The sequence below is a fragment of the Mixophyes fleayi genome, chromosome 5 (assembly GCF_038048845.1).
Source record: "Mixophyes fleayi isolate aMixFle1 chromosome 5, aMixFle1.hap1, whole genome shotgun sequence".
Taxonomy (NCBI): Eukaryota; Metazoa; Chordata; class Amphibia; order Anura; family Limnodynastidae; genus Mixophyes; species Mixophyes fleayi.
Window position 1 is genome coordinate 50,088,253 of NC_134406.1, and position 15,585 is coordinate 50,103,837.

Sequence of the window (15,585 nt, forward strand, 5' to 3'; positions counted from 1 at the left end):
ATAGTAGCAAGGTGTGTGCTGCTGCTAAGCTACTACGGAGCATACACCTGGATGGAAGTAGGTGGGGGCTATAAATGTCCCATGTGTCTGTTTTTTTTTTTTGTTTCTTTGCTTGTTTTATCCCTGGACCCAACCTAGGAGCCTTACAAAATTTTGCTATGTGTTTAGTTATTGCTCCTGTCTTATGTATGTTGTTTTTCCCAATATCTACTAAAAACTAATTTCCTTGGCATCTGAGGGCAGATTTAAAAAGGAGGTCCCAATGTGGTATTAGGTACTTGCATGGATATACCCCACATCCTCCTTTTATAAGAACTTCATTAATTGGGGAAAGCATTGTGCAAAGGGGATGTCTCTGACAGAATTATGAATAGAAAAAAACAAAGCTGTCAACATTAGATGCTAAAAGTATAGTTCTATAGAATACAGGACGCCCTAGCCCTGAGCACTGTGATAGGAGGGTCTAGATCCAATAGTAGGAGGAATAGAACGTTAGAGGTTATGTAAGGACTACTATGATTTTGAAATGAGGGCACACGTGACTTGGTCTTTACTCTGGGATACCATTAGTTGTAACAGGCAATACCAGTTAGAACCAGTAGGTGGCGCTTGCATCGCAGTATACTTTTACTTGTGCTACTTGTAGACTATGGGTCCGCGCTGCAGAGGGCGTGCGGCTGTAGATTATTAAAGTGTCGGTGAGCGGAGATTACGTCTCTCACTTCCTGCCTTCTGGCGATGCCTGCGCACTTCTCTAACCGGTTTATGAGCCGCCGCTTCCTCGAGGGTTTCATGTTGGGGATAGCAGTGAGCGGCGCTTCCTGCCTGTCCGCTCTACACCTGTATGACCGGAAGAGACAAGAGCCTGGTGAGAACACCGCTCCCTTGTGGACAGTCTGCTGCTTAATATTTATAGTGCCTGCCCGCACCTCTCTGGTTCATATTACATACGCACGTTTTCCTTGTGTGTGCATATTGTACATACATACACATTCTTCTGCCTGCAGGTGCATATTGTACATACATACACATTCTTCTGCCTGCAGGTGCATATTGTACATACATACACATTCTTCTGCCTGCAGGTGGATATTATACATTCATTCTGCTTCCAGGTATAACACACACAGTAACAGGTGCATATTGTACATGCATACACATTCTTCTGCCTGCAGGTGCATATTGTACATACATACACATTCTTCTGCCTGCAGGTGCATATTATACATTCATTCTGCTTCCAGTTATAACACACACAGTAACAGGTGCATATTCAGGGCCGGTGCTAGGGTTTTCGGCGCCCTAGGCAAAACACCCCCCCTTCCTGCCCCGCCGCCCCCCGACGAACACAATAAATAAATAATTAGATTTTATTTACCTGGTCTGTAGATGCAGGGGGGCTCTTCAAACCTCTTCTCTTCTCTTTTCTTTTTTTCTCTTCACTTCTTTTCTTTCATTCCTATTGCTGCTCCTCACCTTCTTCACACAGGAGGCGGAGCGATGCATGCTGGGAGAGGAGGGGGCGTCTGGAAAGAACTTTATTCACACTGTCTGTCATTGACAGACAGTGGGATAATACAGCAGGCGCCGCCGGGTAAAGACCTGTCACCTGATCACTGACGTCAGTGACCAGGTGTGCGATGCGCCGGGCAGCCCGGGCGCATCAGAATGAATTATTGACAGTGGCGGCGGACATTGAAAAAACAGCGGCTGCACCTATCTTCCACTTCTCTCCGCTGACTAGATTTTCAAATCTAGTCAGCGGCAGTGGCGCCCTGCAGGTCCCGGCGCCCTAGGCAACTGCCTAAGGTTGCCTAATGGGAGCGCCGGGCCTGTGCATATTGTACATACATACACATTCTTCTGCCTCCAGGTGCATATTATACATTCATTCTGCTTCCAGGTATAACACACACAGTAACAGGTGCATATTGTACATACACATTCTTCTGCCTCCAGGTGCATATTATACATATATTCTGCTTCCAGGTATAACACACACAGTAACAGGTGAATATTATACATTCATTCTGCTTTCAGGTATAACACACACAGTAACAGGTGCATATTATACATTCATTCTGCTTCCCGATATAACACACACAGTAACAGGTGCATATTCTACATACATACACATTCTTCTGCCTCCAGGTGCATATCATACATACATTCTGCTTCCAGGTATAACACACAGTAACAGGTGCATATTCTACATAAATACAGAGACCGTGCTTTCATTAGGTGAACATTGGCATTGTCTAGGGCTCCAATTCCTTTGGGACACCTAAAACACTATGAGTGACATAATGTCATACCACCCGACATTAGTCTCTCTGGCAGCGGGACTGTGGTGGCCACAGCACAATGGGGGCATGATCGTGACACAATAGGGCGTGGTCACACCCCTGGGCACTTCAAAAGTGCAAGGCTGACCTGTATTCCCCTCCAAACTCTCTCCCTCTCTCCCCCTGTAGTTATATCCTATGTCTATATATCCCACTCAAGAGAGAGTATTTTATTCAGTGTGCTATGTTCATTGCAGAGAGCAAGCATAGTGCAGTCCAATTGTATCAAGTCTCACTGTCAGGATAAAGAGCTCACCTCCAAGACCTCTTCATCATGATGATCATCACCATTTATTTATATAGCGCCACTGATTCCGCAGCGCTGTACAGAGAACACACAGACAGAGAGAGAGATAGAGAGAGACTAGGGTCAATTTTGATAGCAGCCAATTAACCTACTAGTATGTTTTTGGACCTCTTCTTTTAAACCTCTTAGCTTTCCTGTTGTGCGAGCTTTAGCTTGCTAAAATGTTAGTTTGATTTATACACATTAGCATAGTCACTGTCTATGCTAGTGGGCAGGAGGAAAAACTGACCGTCACATAGTTTTAGGGTGTGAAAAATAAAACTAAACATAAACAATTTTCATTAACGAATCAGCATCAATATTTGGCTCAAGATAAGTGGCAGTGCTTAGTTATGACTAGTAACATATTAATTGTTGGACTGATTGCTCTTTAAGGGCACCTGACTGAATTAAAAGAAGGTTTGGGAATAAAAAAATTACAGAGACACCGTATATGGTATGCTAGAAAAAGTGTAGGCTAAGCACAAGAAGATAACCGGTGCCCATCAGCAGAGGCCTTACCAAAATGTTTTGAGTCCGTCAAGGTATATGGGGTGTAAAATTCTGGAATGCCAGCTCTTACCCAGTATATGGTTTATGTGCAATTTTTTCTAAAAAATAAAAAAGTACTTTTATTACCCACAGGTCCCCTTTGATGATCTATCTGTTCATATCTGTCTATACAGACCATATGTGTCTGATAGTAGCAGGTTTCTGATTATAGGTTTTTGCCAGTTAAGGTGTTATTGGGGCATATTCAATTCTCTGCTGTTTCCGCAGCGGAAAAACTATTACTGGTATTACGGTAATAGAAATTCAGCAAGAAAAGTACCGTAATAGCGGTATTTATGCGCACTATTACCATAATGACGGTAATAGTGCACGAGGCGCGCTAATTTTGGCTATAACGCCAACAATTAAAAAGGACCCATTGAGTCCTCAGTCAAATGTATCAACCCAGTTATAGAGGGGAAATTACACTCCATCAGCAATATTATAAAAACCAAGAGGAAAATAACGAATTAATTGGTTTCTACATATTATCTCCAGGCAATAACATAACGTGTTATTACACTTTTAAACATTTCTTGTGCTGTGTATAGTTTACATGGAGTGATAGATGTAAATGGGTGAGACAATGAATATATGTATGTCACTGTTGCACTTATGATGTTATTTATTGCCCCCAGAGCCAGTAAAAAAGTCACCACTGGAGGAATTTGGATTCCCGCAGAGCGGTGCAGAAGCCAGACAATATATTAGTCATGCTTTATCCTACGATCAAGGCAAGAAGACACCTCGGTGGGTGATTGAACATCTTACTACAGAGAAAACAATTGGTAAGTAAAGGATACCCCTAAATGTAACTGGCATGCCATGTGAAACCAGTGGCATAAAGCACTGTTCAAAATACCATCTAATGCTGGGTGGGTGATTTTGTTAATCTGCTGCTTTAAAGAAAAACCTCTCAAGTATGTTTCTCAAAGTGCAATATGAAAATTGTCTGCAGTATGTGTTTCTGCCACCAGATGGCACTTTGTGAGTATTCTACTATTATGAATGAAAAGTAGTAGAATACTTATCTCATGCATACTGTGTTTTGTGATTAAAATTACTATGGCCCAGCTTAAATGTATTAATTAACATCATCTGTGATCTGAGTAAAGGGCGATGGTCATTTGCAGAAGAAAACATATTCAGCTTAGTAGTGGAGAACTGCAATTGACAAATGCTGCCCTCGCATACTGTAAAGCACTGAAGATCGTCCTGACAAACCTGAGCTGTGAGTGCTGCGACAATTAACAAGATTAAGAGCCCTGGAGTAGCAACTTTATCCCAGTATAATGGACAGGGTGTTCTAGGACATCTGCTCATTATACCAAGAAAGTGAAAGTACACACACAATTTTCAAATAAACTTTAAATGAATCTTATGGTACTTATGGTATATGTTTTTAGCAGACTTCCTAATATTCCACTTAAAATCTTATTTGGTTTATACAATTTATGAGTATTTATATTATATTATTGTTATCCCAGATTCTTTCTGCTCATAGATTTACATTTGTGATGATGTTTGCTCATCAGAGACACATAATCTGCAATTAAGCAGAGGGAGACCTGTTTGTTTCTCAGGTACTGTAACCGCCATATCTTTCCTCAGGTAATGCCGACAGAAAACATTGTAAATTTAAACCGGACCCGAACATTCCGCACATCTTTAGTGCAGCCAATGAAGATTATTTACGTAGTGGGTGGTCCAGAGGTCACATGGCACCAGCCGGGGACACCAAACATTCTACAGTAGGAATCAAATTGTTCTTCTTGCTTTCTATACAGAGTGGCAGGTTCCCCGTATTTTTTAATTAAAGTAATCGGTTGTAAATTAATTCATTATGGTTTAAAAGAAAAAAAAATGATGAATTCAGGCCAAGATTTGCTATTGAAAAATACATGTTGGAACAGGAGCAGTAGTTAGATATGGGGCATGTTAGCACATCAGCTGCTTAATGGGTACTGTGTTTATCTCTCATCGTCAGTGGTTTGGGATGTGGGACAGACTTTCACGGCCTCTCAGCAATATAAGCAGACAGGCAAATAGTAGATGGTTCACACCCCTATGGAAAATGTTAAATAATTTTTTAGATATTGCCTCCAATTTTAATAAACTATAACAGTGTTATGACTTTTCATTGGATGGAAAGTATTCCATTTTTATTGAGCAGGAAACAACGATGTATAAGCTGAGAGAAAGTTATTTTACAAATTTAAAGTTATTTCTCATATATGTTTATTTATTGGTACGAGTGGCCTCTGAATTTATCATTTGTTGCCTTTAAAAGAGTTAAGTCGCTCAATAAATACATGTTCATGAAGGAACTAGACTAATGGTTTGACGTTACCTTTGAACAAATCATCTCTTAGACATGGAATAAATGTCTTTTTTTCTTAACAAGAAGAATTGTAAGTCATATACTATTTTTAAATAATTATCTTTTAAGTTTTTTGTCCTATAACTTAATTGCAAATATATCTTAGATTTGATACAGTTCTAGCATTTTTCCAGGAGTGCGGTCTGTCATGTAGATGACCCTGTATTCTTCCACAGGAAGCTATGGCCGAAACATTTTATCTTTCCAACATTGTGCCTCAAAACTACGAAAACAATGCTGGCTTCTGGAACCGGTAAGATTTGTGGTAATCAGTTAGGGATTATTATTATTATTGCTTATTTGTAGAACGCCACCAGATTACGCAACAAATATTGCCACATTCATCATCATCATCATCATCATCACCATTTATTTATGTAGCACCACTAATTACGCAGCCCTGTACAGAGAACTCATTCACATCAATCCCTGCCACATTGGAGGTTACAATCTAAATTCTCTAACACACACACCGGCAGAAAGAGAAAGAGAGACTAGGGTCAATTTGATAGCAGCCAATTAACCTACTAGTATGTTTTTGGAGTGTGGGAAGAAACCGGAGTACCCGGAGGAAACCCACGCAAACACGGGGAGAACATACAAACTCCACACAGATAAGGCCATGGTCGGGAATTGAACTCATGACCCCAGTGCTGTAAGGCAGAAGTGCTAACATTCACATCAGTCCTTGCCTATTAACCTACCAGTGTGTTTTTGGACTGTTAGAGGAAACTGGAAAATACAGAGAACCCACAGACTCAACACAGATAGAGCCCTGTTCCCTATTTTTTATTAAGTAGAGAGGACATGTTTACAATAGGGACCAGTGACCTTTACAGTGACAAGTGTTATAGCTAACAGCACCAATGGAGACCTGTGATGGACATGGAACGTTAGTTATGAGGAGAGGTCATTGCCAGTATATTAAGGGCTAGAAGGCCGTTTGTATTCGTGCTACATATTGTCCAAGTAGAAATAAAGACCACTCTGGTGGTGCTGTTTTTGTTTGTTTGTTGTTTCTCACAGTATTAAAATGGGAAAGGTTGTACTTAGTAGATGCATTAGTTCTTATTTCTTGCCTGCTTGCTGTTTTGAAGTAGTATTGAAGTTGAGCAGTCCTAAACCACCTTAAATGTACTATTTTGATATAACACACAGATGATGCTAATATTTGTATATCATTTGTATTATTTCAGTCTTGATAGGGAAACGTCTGTATTATAAAGAATAAATGGGCGAATTATCACAGGTATTAGAAGTCATTGTAGATTTTTGCGACCTGTATATTTTCATGGTGCTCCTTAGTAAACCTCTAGTATCCTTATAATTTATAGTTAATTATCCCATATGTAATAGAGACAACAGTAACTAATATACCACACAATCCGTGGAATAGAACGCCACTGTTGCTTTTTGTCTATATGTTTAAGTGGATGCTGCAGCCGGGACCAGTGTTTTAGGGATGCATTTGTGTATTGTCATGAGAGGGTGGATGTGTCCTAAGAATTTGGTGTGTAAGTACAGTTGGAAAATCGTTCTGTTTTGGTGACTTCTCTGCTTTGACTGCCAATGCAATAGTGACTGCTAACTTCCCAATGATTGCTGCCGGAGCCCTGACTGGAATTGGTCCTGGAAGCCTAACCAGAGGTTACATAAGCAGAACTACTAAGAGTATCTCCCTACTTCTGGACCATTGAATTCTAAGAGCCATTGTTATGAGGCCCATGGAGTCTGAAGAGCGGCCTGCTGCATCCATGTCTGAACATCTTCTTTCCAGCGCCTGTTGAATCTAGTCAAAAGCACCTCCAGAGCCTGACTAACAGGTTGGTTCCTCTACAACTGCAATCTTCAGCCTCAGATTCAGCAACAAATCACCTGAGCCACCACCTCTGACTGATACAGTTTAGGCCATTGCTGCCCAGCTACACCAGTTCCTGCATCGGTGTTATGGAGGGATCTTCAGTCTTGCTATGGATTAATCAATTGATGCTCAGCATATTTCCCGAACTAATGGGAGCAAAGTGACTTGTATTGTGGCATTACTCAACAGCAATAGTTTTGCCTGAGTCTCTCCCATATGGAAACAAAGATGATTGGATTGTTTTCAGCTTGCTTGTTTCCAGAATTTTTGGCAAATATTTAATATTCCACCAGCAGCATGTCCGCCAAGTTCTGTCTCGCTTAAAGGAAAACTATATGCTAAACTTGAGAGTCGTCTATTGGAAGTTACCAGACTACTTTCTTGGGCTATCTTTTATTCTTGGGAGATTAAAATGTATCTTGTTGAAAGTTTTGCAATTCATAATTGGCCACAGGCCAATATACTACAAGACATCCAACATTTACATGGGTTTGCAAATTATAATTTCTATTTATCAGAAACATCTCAACCATAGCAGCACCCATCATTTATTGGACTTGAAAGAATGCCAGTCTCTAGAAACCAAGGAAGCTATTGCCTTGTCTGTGCCTATTCTTTTATATCCAAACCCTCCTTGGTTGAAATAGTCAATTCTGATGTAGTTGCAGGAGCCAAACTCTCAGCATCCGGAAGCCTTTCACAAGGTTCATTCTTGCACCACTGAGAAAGTTGTAATCTACTTAGAGGAATTCTGAAACCGTAAACTACTAACTGTAAACAGTGTCTTGTAGGAGTGGCTGCATTTATGAGAAAGGAAGAAACTCCCAGTCACAAATCATAAAAATCTGCAGTACAGGGAAAGAAATCTAGAAAACGATGATTTGGGGCCTTGTACTTGTGACAGATGTAAATTACTGGTTTTACACGAAAGCATTTATCCTGTGCATAGGGATGAACTACTGATCCATGACAAAGGAGTCACCTGTGTTGCGGAATCGTGTGTGTGTGTGTATATATATATATATATATATATATATATATATATATATATATATATATATATATATATATATATTCCCACCAAATTTCTAAGCTACACAGGCGCTTATAAGTGTGCAACCACAAAGTGATAGTGACAAAAAAATTGTATACTTAGTACATGAGATGGCAGCTCCCAATACAATCGACACCTATCTGCAGGTATCAGCCTAACAAAATACAAAAAGAGAAAGGGGCGCCAACATAGTGCATTAAATGTATAACATCTTTGGGATAATCCACAAATGTGCAATTCCCGTACCAGAAATCCAAATTCAAATAGCCTTGAATAAGTGCTCATAGACCTTCACATGAATGTGGTCTGTAACGGACCGCTATAATGTAACGTCCTGACTCCAGCAGGGTCTTCTCCCAGAATAATAGCACCACTTTGAAGTGGCTTGTTCATGTACAAATGTTCTCTTCCAGGCTGGTTCACAGCTGTCTCTGTACTTCTTAAATGGGGAGAGAGCTTTTGGATTATCCTAGGGGTGTCCTCCTTAATGTAGAAAGTGGAATTGTTTTCCAGTGGTCTCAAACAGACAATTGGTGGAAGTATTTTAAAACCTCTTCTGCATCAGCAAGACTTCCAGCTTCTCTGCTGACACACCCTTTCCTCCCAGGTATAGGGGTTTACATCTAGCAAAGGCTATATATACACAAGTTAACCCGTGCATGATACTCATGCATTCTAGTCAAATCAAGATACTTAAGGTCTTAAAAAGGCTCTTGTCATGCATTTGGGCCTAGCCCAGGCCTCCTCAGGGGAAGAGCGTTACTTCCCGACGCAAGCGCCCTTTTTAATGTGTGTTCATGAGGTAAAATTACCTCACGAAAATGAGTTTGACCCCTCAACTCGTAAATTTAGCCTTTACTACCCCTCCCACGGGGGGAAGGGGGGATGATGGAAGTTAACTGACTTGACTATTCTAATTTTTTTGTCAAATAATGTCAGTATACCAAATTTCAGGTCAATTGGATGAGCCCTTTCTGAGAAAATAGTTTTTTACACACATACACACTAACGCACGCCTCTACACATGTGTGTTCATGAGGTAAAATTACCTCACGAAAATGAGTTTGAGCCTTACCAAATTTCAGCCCTTTTTGAATTTTTTTCCCCACACACACTAAGAATTTAGTAGGTCAGTGTATAACTCTGCCCAGCAGGTGGTGCTGCAACTTGTTGTTTTTTTTCCACACACACACAGACGCCACTAAGCATTTATATATTAGATATATATATCTCTTAATTCTCTTTACTGTATAAGTATTAATATATAGATATATCTTATATGTCTCACATATATGTCTGCAAATATATTATATCAGGCTTACAATTGGTCGGCTCATATCTAAAGGGCAAAATTACCTATCACACATTTGTACACATTTATCACATATGTGCATGATATTGGCTAATGTGTTTTTAAAGGGAAAATATTGTTTATACAGTATATCTACCATCCAAGAAATATATCTATGTGATAATAAATCTATTATAAACAAAGATATATAATCTTGGCTCATTGACTATGCAGAGTTTTTGTCCAAATCTTGCAGCCTGACGTAAATATCTATTTATGCAGTTTTAATATAGATCTATAGTTTTATTGATGCCAAAAATAACTTTGACATGAAAACTCAGTTCTGTTTACTAATAAATTTATTCTAATGTCAATGAAATTACAAGATAAGAAAAACACAATGATAATAAGTCTTCTAATTATTTTTACGCTTCCTTATCTACTTACATAACAAAACACAAAAAATACTTTGCAAACACTAAACATTAATACACATACTGTAGCATTACAATAATATATATAAGTTAAGCAGTATAGCTACCTGTTAGTTGATATCAAAGGATCCTGCTGACTGTTTCAACTTCAGTTGACGTCATCTCCTTCTGCTTAATCCATTTCCTTACTTCCTGAACTCACTTCATACTGTCCCATATTTATACCCATACTGGCCTAGAATTTTCCCTTCATGTGTTCCCTATAATCCTGTCTTTCCCATAATCCAATCTCCTCTGAGTTTATCCTTAAAACATAAGGGTCATAAAGGGTGTATAATTTTATTTCCAGGTGACAAGGAAGGAGGAGGCTACAAAATGTATGATGTCTCTTCATCACTAATTATCTTTTGGCACTGGTTTTGTTTGGGAACCCTTTCAGTGACAAACTTGTTCTATTTACACAGCTCTATTTGAGTCTAAAGCTGGGTACACACTACAGGGTTTTTGTCCAATAATCGGCTCAACCAGCTGACATACGACCGCTCGTTCAAAAGTCGGGTCAGTGTGTGTAGTGACACGATGGTCGAAAGTCTGCCCAAATGGACGATTGTCGCCTCATTTGATTGATCGTACCGCTAAATATTTTCGTTCCAATCTCGTTTCCGTTGTGTAGTGTGTATAAACTTCCGACCGATCCACGACGAAATTGCAATCATTGCTCACGACAACATGGCTGTAAAAAGTCGCTAAAGGGACGTCCGCTCTTCCGTTTATCTTCTAAAACAAGGCTAGTGTGTATGCAGTCCATGGACCATCGATCGCATGTAAGATCGATCGGCATAAAAAGTTGGTGGAAAATTCTGTAGTGTGTACCCAGCTAACTAAATGTAAAATCCACCCATGTTTTATAGCCTAGTCTGTTACAACCATTTTCTAATAACATTACATTTACTGTGAATCAGACTTTAACATATCAAATTATTATTTAACTTATTCCTTATTTGACACATTTATGCATGTAACTATTGCACAGCACATCTACTTTACCTATCAAATATATATGAAACTATTACCTATAATTATTTGATTTCAAACACTTTTCCCTTACTCCTACTACCTACCAAATTATATGTTCTTTTATTTAAACAACTACCTATATGGTAACAACTGTTTGTGCCATGGTGTTTTCGAGACGGGTTTCTTCTCTTTCCGCCACAGTGTTTTTGAGACAGGTGTCTTCTCTTTCCGCCACAGTGTCCACGAAACGGACGTCTTTTTCCGACACGGTGTCCACGAGACAGGGGTGTTCTCTTTCCGCCACGGTGTCCACGAGACGGGCATCTTTTTCCGCCACGGTGTCCACGAGACGGGTGTCTTGTCTTTCCGCCACGGTGTCCACGAGACGGGCGTCTTGTCTTTCCGGCACGGTGTCCACGAGACGGGCAGCCTCTCTTTCTACTTTGCCTTGGTGTGTGTGTTGTTTATATGTGTGTTTGTATACATTCTATATGGGTGCACTCATCATGCCTCCTTTATAACATTTACAATTAATGGTGATACCAGTAGGAAGGCACTGTGTATATAATAAATATATATATATATGTTACTTTTTTGGACGGAGCGCGATCTCTGTGTGGTAGATCTTAAAAATCTGGTGCTTAGCTGCCCCCTACGCAGGATTCTGCATTTATCTTTCAAATGAAGCAGTGTCACTTTGCAGCTTTCTATAAATAACTATGAAAGTGAGGCATAGACAGGATGTGATTGATTTTGAAATTACTGTGCTAAAAAAAAAAAAGTAAAAATATTAACATTTAAAATACTCGTTCATTTTACGCCTTTTAGGTTTGAAATGTATTGTCGAGACCTGACAAAGCGATTTGATGATGTTTGGGTGGTAAGTGGGCCTCTGACATTACCCGTGCAGCATGAAGATGGCAGTAAAAGTGTCACTTATCAGGTGAATCATTGTTTATACTCACATGTTCATAAATGTCACTTTCGAGCTGAATGGTTGGTGAGTATATTATGGAAAACAATGAGTATTTCTCAGCCTAGTTGAACTCTGCTTCTTAACTCATCAGACAGGTGCAAAAAGCATTCAGTCATGAAATGAAGTTGTGCTTATCAGCAGCCTAAAATCCAGTTAATTTCAAAGGAGAAAGACACCGCGCGTTCTCATTAACAGCTACCGTTTTGTGTAAACAGGAAGAGATTAGAATTTGATAAATTATTCTTTTGGAATTTAAATTAAGCCCACAGGAGTATAATGTAGAGAAACTGCTCCTTTTTGGGGGCTGTGAATAACAGATTTTTAAAACACTGAAACACCCAGGCTCCAGCTCCGTATAATGAGTATTTGCTATGTTCTACAGTAGGATTCATGTTTACTGAACAATGAGTAATCACTAGCATTATTTCATTTTCATACTTTAAATGTGTTTGTAGAAATGTGCGTTAAACAATGACTGTAGAATGAGTATTTCATAATCCAGTTATTTGCATGTATGTTCTGAAATATTTCATATCATTTGAATTTTACCATTTAGTCTGTTATAACAATATGTATAGTTTTATTGATACTTGTTTTCTTGTGAGCTTTTTAGTTTTTTTGGTTAACGTGCTACTTTATAAGCTACAGGTATCGGGTAGATTGTTTTTTTTTTTTTTTAAAGGCACTCTAATTGTTTTTTGGAATAGAGGGACACATATTTATCATTTTAAATAGGTATAATTGTTTTATTTTTCTGTACGAGCTTTAAGGCTTTAGTTGCAGTCTTGCTTGTGCCTAGTCTGAGTTTTCAGCATAGGGACTAGCTTACACCCCAACCAATGAGCTTGGATTCACAACCGGTCTAAATGCCTGTTGTATTCTGAGGGGCATATTCAATTAGGGTTCCGGTTCGCGGTAATGCGCGTTACCACGAAAAGTGTGCGTTCTTGCCCATATTACGGTACCGCAATAACGCGGATTTTCGTACGCAACCCTATGGGCTGCGAACGAAAATCCCCGTTATGCGGTAACGTGGATTAAGTTCGCGGCCCGTTCCGGCGCGATCCCGCGAACCAGAACCCTAATTGAATATGCCCCTGAGAGGTATATACTGTGTTGATACGATTGCCAAAAGGGGATTATGGGAGAGAAAAAAACAGCAATCTACTTAACGGACTTTATCTTATCTAGAGTTAGCAACACATTTGTTGAAATTAATTGAATGAAACTATTTTGAAATTCATCATTTGTTAGACAAGTTCATAGTGAGTAAAAAATGGGCTTAGCATGCCTTTTAATGGCGAGATTTATTCTGAGACCATATTTTTCCCCCTGAGCAGTTATATTAAATAGAATCAAAACTGTGCACATTTAATAATTAAGTTTACATATGTGTAATTATGTTTGAGGTTCTTTTAAACCACCTCAGTCAGCTGCTTTGTGCACCAAAACAAGTGTTGGAAGAAATTAATCTGCTAAAAACCTCTGATGACAGAATTCAAAGAAACATAACATGTAATGGCAGAAAACATACAGGCCCATCTTAGCCTTTGCTTTTTCATGTGTGTGTTTTGGAGAGGGATTTGTTGATTGTGTGGTGTTGTTGTTGTTGTTGTTTCCTTCACCACCACCCCCTTTTTTCTTAATAATTTCTATCTAAAACCATAGCAATATATTGATTACATCCAGTTATTTTTTATGTAGTTGTAGACAGGGAGGTCAACTTCCTGAGATAAAAGCACTAATCCCTTTTAAAAACTGAGATATTGATAAATAATCTCTTTTTGCTCCAATTTAATTTGGTCCTTTATATCTCCAGACGTTTTGTCTTCCTTGTAGTAGCTCTATCAAAGGTGTAGTAAACACATCCAGTGTAGCTGCTGTGCTGCCCGGCAGTACTGGGGGCTGGTCCGAGTGGGCTTCAGTACAGCCGCATATTGGTTTATTACCCTAGTGATCTGACTTGGCAGCTTTTGGGGATTAACTGTTTGTATAATTGAGTTAGATTAGTAATGTAATTTTAATTTGTGTATTAGAATGGAGAAGATCTCAGTGGGTTAAAGTTAAGTGATGTAGAAAACAATCAGAGGGCCTTTAAACTTGTCAAACAGTCACTTCTGTGTGTGCACCACGCTATAAGAAAGGTTTTCTTGTTTGTTCCCCCCAATATTCAGGTGATTGGCAAAGACGACGTCGCAGTACCCTCACACCTATATAAGGTGATCCTCGCCAAAAAGAACCAATCTGCTGAGATGCTGGCTGAAGGGGCATTTATCGTCCCCAATGTCCCAATCAGCTTCGATCATCAATTGCCAGAATACCAAGTTCAGGTTGAGAAGCTGGAGACATTGTCTGGTTTAATTTTCTTTCCCCAGGTAGACAGATCTAAAGGTGTCAAGAACTTATGTGAGGTGGACACCTGTAGACTTATCCAACTGGAAGAATTCATGTTGTACATTGCAGGGCGGAGGATGAAAGGTGCACGAAATCTGCAAAAAGTTGAGAAGATTATGTCGGGTTTGAATGAGGCTAACATAAAGCCTGACACATATCTCTTAGATCTTTATGAACAGAAAAAGAAAGAGTTGGCATCACACGAGACATCGGCTGTGCGAGAAGGAAGGAGAGGGTAATGGGAGAATTTATATGTTCATTATAATTCCAAATAGTGATAATAGACAAGTACAACTTTGTCTATAAGTTCTTTCTTTATCTTAATTCATTTCACCCACTGAAATATGCCATGTTTTAAAGACCCATTGATTAAGCACAGAGAGAGATAAACAGGGAAATTGCTGTGATGTATATACATTCTCATATAAATGAGATTTTTATATACCATTGACTGTATATATTACTTTATTGCTTATTTTGAACATCTTGTATGTACAATTTCATGGCGTACAAAAAATGGCATTGAAAAATTATTTCAGAATATTTTTCAGCTCAAAAGATGTATTACTGCAGCATTTTCATATATTTTGTACTGTGTCTGCTTTCTATGGGCTGGGACATAACACACTGATCTTTCTTGCACTTAACACTGTTTTGTTGTCAGTTTGTTCCATGCCTCTGCCATGTTGCTTTCACCAGATTTCACCAAAGTGCAAAGTTTTGATGTACCCTTTCTCTTAAATAAATCAAAGTTGTTTATATCATGTTGTGCTGTTAAGTTTTATTCCTAAATCCATGATGTGCTGGTCAAGTGGTATGAAACCAAATTGCAGGGTGGTGAATGTGGCTGGAGTGGATAGATTGGTAGTGGGGTAGTTATTTCATTGACATTTGTATACAGTAATCAGATCACCCACATTCATGGTGTCTCTTTCACGACAATGAATACATAATCTGGGATCAACAACAATAATAGAACAGTAAAAATAGATAAT

At 39.1% G+C, this 15,585-nt stretch overlaps 1 protein-coding gene across 1 annotated transcript; it reads left to right on the forward strand.

Annotated features, from left to right (window-relative positions):
- The first annotated feature begins 605 nt into the window (after positions 1–605).
- Positions 606–15,354, forward strand: EXOG (exo/endonuclease G). Its single transcript, XM_075212165.1, has 6 exons — positions 606–868; positions 3,822–3,971; positions 4,795–4,934; positions 5,740–5,816; positions 12,049–12,163; positions 14,371–15,354. Exons 1-6 carry the CDS (start codon positions 739–741, stop codon positions 14,827–14,829), a joined length of 1,071 nt encoding a protein of 356 aa, XP_075068266.1. The 5' UTR covers positions 606–738; the 3' UTR covers positions 14,830–15,354.
- Positions 15,355–15,585: the final 231 nt, after the last annotated feature.

What these genes read in the sequence shown, in the direction of transcription:
- EXOG (XM_075212165.1), top strand. Translation starts at nt 739, where the DNA reads ATGCCTGCGCACTTCTCTAACCGGTTTATGAGCCGCCGCTTCCTCGAG. An exon ending in GGGACACCAAACATTCTACA is followed by an intron (nt 4,935 to 5,739) that starts GTAGGAATCAAA and finishes ATTCTTCCACAG; the next exon opens with GAAGCTATGGCCGAAACATT. An exon ending in AATGCTGGCTTCTGGAACCG is followed by an intron (nt 5,817 to 12,048) that starts GTAAGATTTGTG and finishes TACGCCTTTTAG; the next exon opens with GTTTGAAATGTATTGTCGAG.